The 10,840-nt window shown below is 30.1% G+C and overlaps 1 protein-coding gene across 2 annotated transcripts; it reads right to left on the minus strand.

Moving 5' to 3' along the window:
- Positions 1–2,603: 2,603 nt before the first annotated feature.
- LOC114399108 (expansin-A15-like) lies at positions 2,604–5,068 on the minus strand. Of its 2 annotated transcripts, XM_028361214.1 has the most exons (5): positions 4,928–5,068; positions 4,646–4,785; positions 4,140–4,428; positions 3,103–3,451; positions 2,604–2,804 (listed from the first exon to the last, which is right to left on the minus strand). In XM_028361214.1, exons 1-4 carry the CDS (start codon positions 4,939–4,941, stop codon positions 3,142–3,144), a joined length of 753 nt encoding a protein of 250 aa, XP_028217015.1. In that variant the 5' UTR covers positions 4,942–5,068; the 3' UTR covers positions 2,604–2,804; positions 3,103–3,141. The 2 variants fall into 2 exon arrangements, with proteins under 2 accessions (XP_028217015.1, XP_028217014.1); XM_028361213.1 differs by having other exon boundaries at positions 2,609–3,451.
- Positions 5,069–10,840: the final 5,772 nt, after the last annotated feature.

Here is a 10,840-nt window from a genome sequence, read left to right on the forward strand (position 1 = left end):
CTAGTATATTATTATTAAATTGTGTAAATATAGATAATAATAATAATAATATATAAATAGATATTATAAATATATTCATAAATTATATAAATAGGTATTTTAGTATGTTGTATTTATTAGTTGTATAAAAAAATGTGCATAAATTGTATAATAAAAATTATTAATGTGAGCTATTTAATGCCTAATATTGTAGAGTTTAGATTTTAATCAACGGTTAAATTTTAAGTTTAGATTGTTTTGTCAAATTAATGATTATTATAAAGTATAAGTTTTGATTCTATGGTCCTAAAACTTTTAATGGTCCTAAAATTTTTAAATGAAATTTACTTTATACATGTATATTGCATGCTACAAAACGGACAATTTAGGATCTTCCTCATTGGTCTATACATTTTATGTTGTTAATCAAATTTGCTTTGCTATCTTATATTTTCCATCTAAATCAACAGGAAGAAATGTTACAAATGATTTGGTTAGACACCAACCAGTTACTCAAAGATCCTTATCCACCAAAAGGTCAAAAAGATCCTCAGCCACCAACTTAAGCCAGGAAATAATCCAAGTTTCTTCCCTTCTTCGAAGATTCACCTTTAATGATCTTAGGTTGGCCACAAGAAATTTTGAGTCTAAGAATCTTCTTGGTGAGGGGGGGTTTGGAACTGTGTTGAAAGGTTGGGTCAATGAGCATGAGAACGTTGCAGCACGACCTGGAACAGGGACTCCAGTTGCAGTGAAGACTCTCAACCCAAATGGATTTCAAGGTCATAAAGAATGGCTTGTATGTGACGTACCATTCTAATCCTAACTATATTTCTTTATATTTTAGCCATTTATTTAATTTCCACCATTTTTTAAGCAAATTACTTTGACACATCCTTCGACTTCTTGAGATTGCAAAAAATATCCCATCTTTCTAACCCCTCTAGTAATCCCTTTTAATTGTTCTAAATACATTACATTAACACCCTTATTTCACAAAAAAGACACATTACAATGTGTGTCCTCTAAGGGAAATATTGTAAATGTTAAAAAGGCAAGAGAAGTTTACGCAATCTCAAGATATCAAGGAAGGTATTAGTGTGTAATTTTGCTGATTTTTTGAAGAGACAAAACAAAATTTTATTCTCATAAACTTATCAAAGCCACAAGATGTGACATAAATATATAAGCCAAACATTACAGAAATTATTTGTTGCCATATGGTTGCAGCACCAAATTAACATCATCCCTAAACACAAGAAAATTTTACACTAAATCCATCCAGAAAGCATTCCGAAACATAGTTTTTCTAGGCTTAGAAACCACAATCAAACCACAATACTAGAATCAAATAAACATAAAGGCTGCAACCATAGTGTAATTTTGCTCATTTTTATTTTGGTACAAAGTGCTATGATCGATTTACAATTGAATCTCTTTACTGTTTCATGCATGGCAGGCTGAAATTAATTATCTTAGTGAGCTGAGCTCCATCATCCAAATCTGGTTAGATTGGTTGGCTATTGCATCGAAGATGCTAAAAGGTTACTAGTATATGAGTATATGTCTCAAGGAAGCTTAGACAACCATTTGTTCAAGAGTATGTCCTAAATTCAACTTATTGTTTCATAGAAAATTTTCTTCTAATATATTAGTAAATGCATTATTTAGTTTATTTTTTAATGCTGCTTGTATGGTTTGAAGATTTTTAATTTTTCTATTTTCATCTTTTAATTATTTTAAATTGCTCAAATGTCACTTTATTGTTTAATTAGAAATAAACACGCCCTTATATTTTTAATTAAGAAAAGAAATAAAATACAAATTATGTGCATGATTGCAAAAAGAAAAGTGACGGAAGATTTTGGAACAATCTAAGATCAGAAAATCAACATTTTCTTAAAATCAAATGTAAAATTATTTCTAAGCCTTTAACTTTTATATATGGAAGATGCATGCTTTCTTATTCTAAATATATTTATCATTGAGAAGAAGGGGGTGTGGTGGGGTGGGAAGAGGGAGAGGGAAGGGAAGGGGTGGGGTGGGATGCCAAAGGGGTAATTTGGTCTTTTTATGAAGAACTCAAAAAGTTGGGGTGTAAAAGTTAAAAATGGGGTGACAATAACAACTCCCTATGCTTCTAAGCCTAGTCAAGTAAAATTGAAGACAAATTTTTTTGGACTTTCGACGAAATTTTGCCTGCTAAGCTTAAAGCAGACCATAATTACATTTTTTATTTTAAGAATTATTTTTAACTTTTTTTAAAATAAAAACTCAAATAAAGATAAAAAAAAAAGTCAGATAAAAACTAAAAAGGGAAGAACCTTTGTTTCTGGCATTTTTCTTTTTCTGAAAAAAAAGGAACAACGTAAATAAACACGTTAGAGTATCAATAATCCGACCCAGTTAATGAATTAGTTTTTATCCATGTTTCCTTGAAGACTTGAACCACGAGTTAATTAAAGTGAATTCATTCACCTCTTTTATATATGTTAGAGCAGAGCCATCCCTCTTTCAGAACGGGTGATCATTTTTGTGCACTGAACATTTGAACTTTAGGACGTAGAGTTAAGAAATTTAATTTTTCTCACACAAACCAAGCATAAATATTTGACATTGCTCAGTCAACAATAACTAAAGCACAACAAGAATATACTCAATTATTATTTAAGTTGATCTTTCTGAACAAGGCAAGAATCCCATTTGCCAAAGTGCAATAAGGCTCACAAAATCCCACCTCTAACCTACTTTTCTTTCAGCAGGCAAACAAACAGAAGTACCCTTGAGACTATAGCTTAGCATAAACTAAGGTACCAGCAATTCATCTGCAAAAAAACTTGCAACACAAACCAAAATATATTAAAGGGACTAAACTAAGCCACCTATTTTGTGGCCCAATATTGACACATCATGTACACTATTAAATTACGGCTTTAGTTCTTTTTTATAATGCAACCATATTATCATGTGGGTAACCAACATTATGAAATTGATGTTCCATGAAAGGAATTGGCTCCTCTGCCTTGTCTCTGGTTACTGAAACTGTCGTTCAGTAGGAGAGAGAGAGAGAAAAAAAATACAATTTTCTTTGTGTTTCTTTCTCCTACTAGAAAGTTTCTGTACCTGAGAGAAAATGCACCCTCCATGAAAAGGGTTGATAAATTAGTAGCGGAATTGCCTTCCAGTGTAGGTCTGTCCAAAGGACCAACTTGGTGGTGCAGCATTGTATGAGAGCACACTGCGACCATCACTAGTGGTGACCAAAAAGGAAAGACTCTGTCCATTAAGGTAGGAGTTGCTCTGCCAGTTTTGGCCCCAATTCCTTGACATGGGTTGCCATCTGGTTCTTGAACCTTTTATGGCCACAGAATGCACATCACCAGCACCTCCAACATTAGTCACAAGGACTAAATTGAAGTATGAATGACCATTGATGGTGAACCTGATTCCACCTCTTCTCATGCACCGTACCCTTCAAACAAAATCCATCAAGATAAAAATGTTAGCTTCTAGACCAAAAAATAAAAAGTAAGGGTAAAACATAGAGTAACTAGTGTATGCCCTGATCGTGTAACTGTGATCCAATTTGTTGTTATGTATAATAAATTTGTTAACTTTTATATTAATAAACTTAAAAGTTAAAAATCATATCAACTATGATTTTTGATTGGTTAATCATATAATTATTTTTTTAATAACAATTAAAATCAAAACTTGATTACATTCATTTCACGTGTTCTCCCATTAAAATTAGAGTTTATTAGTTTAAGCTCGGCAACTAGTAGAATAGAGGTCAACATTTAAGGTCAGGGTAATTTGTGAAGTGAAACTTTAATTGTGATCGGAGAATAGTACAAAAATCAATTCAAAGAACTGCATTTAAGTTTCACCTTAAAAGTAATTATGCTTGTACAGATTAAGTACATTAGCACACGTACACTGCTTATATACTTGTATATAAGTTATTTGACAACACTTAGTCATATTGTTTCTAGAGTCTGTTTGGATACAAGACTAAAAGTACTTTTGAGAGTTTCTGGAAAAAAGCTCTATATTATTTTTGTTAGTGGTCTGAATTATGCACACACCCTCACATACTGCATACAATACAATGTGCAAGTATCTTGAAGGATAAAGAAAACATAAGATTTCTGAATTACCTTCTGTAAACTACAGGCACAATACCAGCTCTGTATTGGGCAATTTGCTGAAACACAGGTTGAGAAAGATCAAAATGGTGATTGGGAGGGTCACACCATCCACCAGGGGGGCAGAAATTAGTGGCAGTGACTACAATGGTGCCACGGAGGCACCATTGTGGGTCATTTGCACATTTGATTTGGTAGCATGAGCCACAACTCAAGCCATTGTTGAACAAGGCAGTGCTAAGTGCTGCTGTGTTAGTCCCATATCCTTGACTATACAAGTTTCCATAACCACAAGCCCCACCTACAATATGATAAGATATATAAGCAAAACTTTGACATACACATACTTTTTGTTAGTCACATTTGTTCATACATGCATAATAAGATATTCATTGTTTCAGGGGTTATAAGGTTAACTTGATGATAAAGGAATAAGGGAGGAGGGGAGAGATCATATCTTACTAGCAAAAAATTAATAATAAACAATTAGCATTGACCGACCAAAAAAAAAGACATACCCATTGTCCCAGAAGCATCACTTCCACCATAGAATGTAGCATGGGCATTGGTCCAACCCCCATTGCTGACATAACCATTAGCATATGAGATCATGGAGAGACACCCCAGAAGGAAGAAGCCAAGATGAACCATTTTTTTCCTGCATAAATGCAGAAGAAGAGTATAGTGTTCACAATTCATTCATTCAGCAATGTGATGTACAAATGGAGCTAGCACACTATAATGCTATAATAAATTGAAAGAAAACATAAGGAAGACATAAGGGGAGATAAATTAATTACATGAAGTTGCACATTGAGTGGAATTTGTTTGGGAAATGAAGGGGGGCATTGGAGATGGAATAAATAGAGGTCAGTCAACATCAAACCCTGACACACTCACTTGAGCTGTTGGGACCATGCAAGTGCAGAAAAACTGTGAGAGAGTAAGCGGCATTGGAACTCTGTTATGTGGAAACTGTGCTTTTCAATGGGATCAAAGCATTAACTATACAAACCAAATTACTCTTATAATATTTTTATTTTTATGAATCATTGGTATTTTTTAGAGGACCATTATGGAGGACAACAGACTTTTCCCTTCACATACTTAAACTTAACATAGTTGCATATCTTAGATATCTAAAGTTTAAATTTACAATCACTAATTAAACTGAATCAATCTGTGTTAGTTAATCTTGGTGTTCCATATACAATATTTTTCTATTATATGTTAGTACTCGTATTTGTTACAAGTCATATTGCATAGTCAAAATTATTTTCTTTTAAACTTTTGTAACGGATAATTGTAGAATTTTCTAACATATCTCTTAACAATCATCTGAAGCAATACACTTCTCAAAACATTTATTAATTAAAATTCATTGAAAAACTATAAATTTATGATTGAGTTCGTTAAGTAAACAGTATGATCTGCATAATTTTGTATTTTTAATAAATTTAAAACAACAATAAATACTGTTTAAAAAAGTACGTTAGAATATGTGGATATCATTTCTGTATATGACTATATGGGTCAATTGGTCAAATTTTTTAAGAGAATTATTGAGGTAAATTGCAAGGTTGTTGCGTACATTCGCTCGTTTTAGACTTTATTGAGAGCCTTGTGTACTCGGCTGTCTTTTTGTGCAAGGAATTATAATAAAAACATTTTAAAAGACGTTGTCTTTTATTCACTGACTTGATATTTGATTTTGAATGATGAGTTATCAATATTATTTTATTTTATCTGAAAAACTATCGTAAGTCCGAAGTCCTTATTGAATTCAAATAAAATTTCAAATATATAAAACTATTCAATTTTATGAAAAAGATGACTATATACGTGTCTTGATTTTTTCACTCAATATTTATTTTATTTGATACCATCATAATTAGGATTTTATGCTTCCAATGGTATCCCAAAGTATCCTCACAAATTATGATCCTTGGGATCAACATGAGAAAACTTAATTACACTTAAAACTGATTGTTTCTTCCTAAATTAGTCTTAACTAGAATGATTTTTTTCATATTTATCGGTTTTTAAAGATAATCTAGTTTGAGACCCAATAAAATATATAAATGTCCTTTTTTTTTAAAGTACAACTTTAAATTTGATAAAATATCAATAATTTTTTAAAAGAACTAAAACATCAATGATATATACTTACCTTGTAATAGTGAGGTGCATTCATTGGATGCGATGCGAGTAAAGCCGTTTTGTTACCTATATAATTACAACAAACAAAGTTCCGACCAGTTTTTTCACTTTGTTTTTCTCCATTTTCACTAAGCAAATATAAGAATCCTAACATATACTGTATTTCTCTATGAAGAGCACATATAGCACACTTTCCAATATTATTTTTCCATATATCTTTTATTATTAGTAAAAAAAAATTAGAAATCATGTACAAGTAAAGCTTATTAAATAAAAAACAGAACTATAAAATTTTATATTTTATAATAAATTTTAATTAATAATAGAAGGTATATTCATAGGAATAGTATTTCTCATTTTCAATTTCAGTCTTCTCCTAATCATTTAACTTCCAATATATCAATAAGTCATTGATCCGGATGGTATGAATTCTATCTTTTTGAGTAAGATGTTAAATTTGAGCATGAAAAAATGTGATTAAGAGAAGAAAATCTACTAAACATGGCAAGTCAAGTTCCTGACATAAAAGAGTTACCGACAAAACAAGTAAATATTTCATACCAATAATAGGATAAAAAGAAGTTAACTTCTAATATTTTCAACTTCAAGGTGTAGGAAGGAGGGGTGTTGACTCATTGGCAAACATACAAAGTTGTTAAGTAATATTAGGACTTGTATAATACTCGACAAATATCACAAGTTTTATTATCTAAACTAAAAATTAAACAATGATGATTTGAACATAAAAGTCAACAATAAAGATTAAGTAAAACAAAGCTAAAATTAAAATATTTTTGGAATTTTCAATAAACACACAATAAAGCGATATGAAATTCAGATGACGAAGGTTGCTGGGGTTAGATTTCTCTGACCAAACATCTCTTCATGCTAAAACATGATATTCAACTTGTAATCTAATGTTAATATCAATCACAGTTCAAAAATAATATTCTAATCCTTAATTCCATAGGTGAAAAGACCTAAGTTACTCCATAAAATGTTAATTCCTAGCACATTTAACAAAGAAACATACTTTAAGCTCAATGACCCAAAGATAACTATTATCCCTCATTCTATTCCTAGCTCTGAGGTTTAATAGACATTTTATCACAATTCAAGATAAAAAAAGTATTTTCGAATAGAAATCTCATCCAAGAAATCAAGCTATGAGTGACCAATCCATAACAAACATGAAGCATAGGAGTAAAAAGCTAACATTGAAGAACAAAATGAATATATAATACTATTTCAAAAGAGATACATGAAAGCATAAGGTTCTAATACAATCTAACTCCAACAACAGAGGTTTTAGTTACTCATTTTCATGGATAACATCCAAAAACAAGAAAGATGGAAGCACAATAGAAGAAGAGAGTTGGAGGAGAACTTTAGTAAATACGGTATTTTTACACAATGAGGAAACATCCCCCCTAAAAGAGTAAGAGTCCATTTATACAGAACAAAAAATCTGCACTTAAGTAAGTCAAAATTTTGGGTTTAAACAAATACTAGAACTGTGCAGTTCTATACCTCTGTCTAAATTCAGCTTAAGTTAAATACTATTTTGCTTAAGTTAATTTTCCTTTGCAGTTTCTTTTTCATCTTTTCCAAAAAAGAATTTCAATTTGGATCCTCCAATTTCTACTTAAAGTTATTTGAGACAAAAATTTTACTTTAAGCTTTCACTAAATCTTACTCTAAAAATGTAATTCAATCCAATTCAATATTTTACAAAATAGTCCATCAATAAACACATACAATCTAGTAAAATAACAAATTAAAAACTATAAATTACAAATTAACAATTTACATCAAAATAACATAAACAAAATTCTAAATAAAAGAAAAAATTATTATTTAAATCCACATGTGTCGGTTAATATTTTTTACAATTATCAAGGGATACCACGAGGTTGTTTGCAGTGAACTTTTCCACACATTCTCATAACTATTAAATTAAATTTTTTAAATGAAGTTAAATAATTCATATTTTATTCATTAAGTCGCGATTTGAACTATTCAATCTTTATCAAACTATTATAATTCTCTGCAGTCTGCGTGAAAATATGAAATATACATCCAACTACACCAAATTCATTTCGCCAAGGAGGGCCACCATGTACAATGTTCATCCACACACATATATATATACACACACATAGAAAGCACACACAGACACAGTGGTTTATGGTGCAATCAATATAAATATCTATCCCATCACAATTCATAATCGATCAATTCAAAAAGATAATTAAATAAAAATATCATTACCGTAGTTATTAACTGGGTTTTAATTAACTTGAGTTAGCTGTAGAGTGAGAAATACTTTTACTTTATATATATATATATATATATATATATATATATATATATATATAATTTTAGTTGTCATTAGTCTATAGGACTAAAGAAAAACATCTGCGAGCATGACAATGACTTCAAAATGAGTAGCTTGATTGACTAAACAATAGACTGTGGTAAGATAAATTTTAATATACCTTATTATAATTGAGTTTTTAACCTAATTTAATTTTAAAAACTATCTAATGAGATAATTATTACTTCTCATTTATGTCCTATTTTAGTTAAATCACTAATTAACATAAGATCTTCAACATTTATAAGGAAATTATTATATGATTTGAGATCATTAAAATATAAACCCATCTTCATATGATATAACATATAATTGAAATTTATTATTTTTATTCATAAATAAAAAATTCATAATCATAAGGTATATGAAATTGGCTAGAATGATAGACACAGGATACTATGAGAGTATGTAATAATTTCTCAACGGTTATGTCTACGTCTCCGCAATACAATGGGGTAGTTAACAGAACAGAGGAGTTCCTGCAATGACATATATGTTTGGCTGGCACGCATGCAATAGTGCTTGTTCATTAAATTCGAACATGTGGTATTTATTCACATCTGCAGACACGATATCTACTTGTCACTATTATACTATGCTCGTGATATTGATACCATATACATGAATAGAAACAACAAATTAATTAATAACTGCTTGTTTGAATTGATTTATTTTAATTTAAAGAAATGATCGGGTATTGATAATTACTTTAAGATAGTTAACATTTAAAACTTGTATTAAATTTAATTAATCAGAATCAAATCGAATTAACTTGTATGAAAAGGTCACTTTTTTATTGTCTATTCTTTTCATCAAATTTTCAATTTGAATATTTAAAAGTAATAATAACTTTTTAATAAAAATATTTGGGTTTTGTTGTTCAAAATCAACCTTTAAATGTTACCAATTGTTTTTCATATAAAATTTAAATCTGAAATTTGTTTTTAAGAAAACCAAGTGTCTTGTTTCTTAAATTATTTACGATTTGATAAAAGTTTTTAAGAACAATTGTTTCCTTAAAAAATTGTTGAAATTAAACATGTGTGTTTGGATAAACAACCTAATTAATGAAGTGCTTATGGAATAAACACTTATTTTATAAGTACTTATGCACACGTTGCTTTATAATTAATAAAAAATGAGTTTAAATTGTTTTCATATAAACTATATATAAATTGCTTTTAGAAGTTATCTTGAAAAACATATTGAAATATAAGTTTGAAACAACTTCTAAACATATCATAAGTTATTTCTAAAAGTTTTCCAAACATATAATACAAGATAAGATTAAATAAGTTGTAAATAAATGCCATGTACTCACAAATATGTGTGTTTACATAATGCAAATGGTTCATTAACTTCATATATCCATTTTAAATTGTGCATATAAAATGCTAAATAACCAATGAAAATTGATCTCACCCAAATGGAAGAGGAAGTTCATTTCGTCGGCAGAGTGCTATGAAGTCCCTCAAGTTCTGGCTTAGTGGGGTCAGCTCAGACAATTCAAAGTACTTTTCACATGGAAAGGATAAGGACCTTTAGCTCTACCACCAAACCATCACTTTGCAAGATCATTTTCGATGTTTCGAAGTTGCATTTTTGGAACACAAAAATAATAATATAAAAAAGAGTACTTAGCATACCTAACATGACCTTAACTCAAATTACATTTGATTGGACTCATGTCGCTTCATCTTTTACATCTCACATCAACATTATTAAGTAGTTACAATAAGTTGCATATGCGGGTCACAATTGAGAATAAGAAGAGATATGTATCTATATAGTAAAAACGACCCACATTTCATATACAAAAAATAACTACTATTACACACACAAAGTTTGTATGCATTATTATATGTATGATCTGATTGCAATTTCTATGACCAGATCTTTTTGTCTCCACATGCCAATTTACTAACGACTCAATAACTTCCCGTGAGGCATGGAAATATGTCTATTTTATGTGTCTTGTCAATGAAAAATTCCAACGGGGTGGTAAGTTTGATAATTTTTTTGTTACCAATTAGTTGGGCTTAATTCATGGAAGTCAAGGGTCCTTTGATGAAGCAATGTTTACTAGAAAGGGAGAACGTATCTTTGGACCAGATTACGTGGGGCTAAGTGTCTATGTTTGCATATATCACCCACATGTGACAACTCTTACATGGAG

Source organism: Glycine soja, chromosome 19 (assembly GCF_004193775.1).
Source record: "Glycine soja cultivar W05 chromosome 19, ASM419377v2, whole genome shotgun sequence".
Classification (NCBI taxonomy): Eukaryota; Viridiplantae; Streptophyta; class Magnoliopsida; order Fabales; family Fabaceae; genus Glycine; species Glycine soja.

Bases quoted from the DNA above. Each gene is read 5' to 3' on its own strand.
- LOC114399108 (XM_028361214.1), bottom strand. The intron at 4,429-4,645 runs GTATGTCTTTTT...ATCATATTGTAG, and splicing joins TGATGCTTCTGGGACAATGG to GTGGGGCTTGTGGTTATGGA. The intron at 3,452-4,139 runs GTAATTCAGAAA...TTTTGTTTGAAG, and splicing joins GTGCCTGTAGTTTACAGAAG to GGTACGGTGCATGAGAAGAG.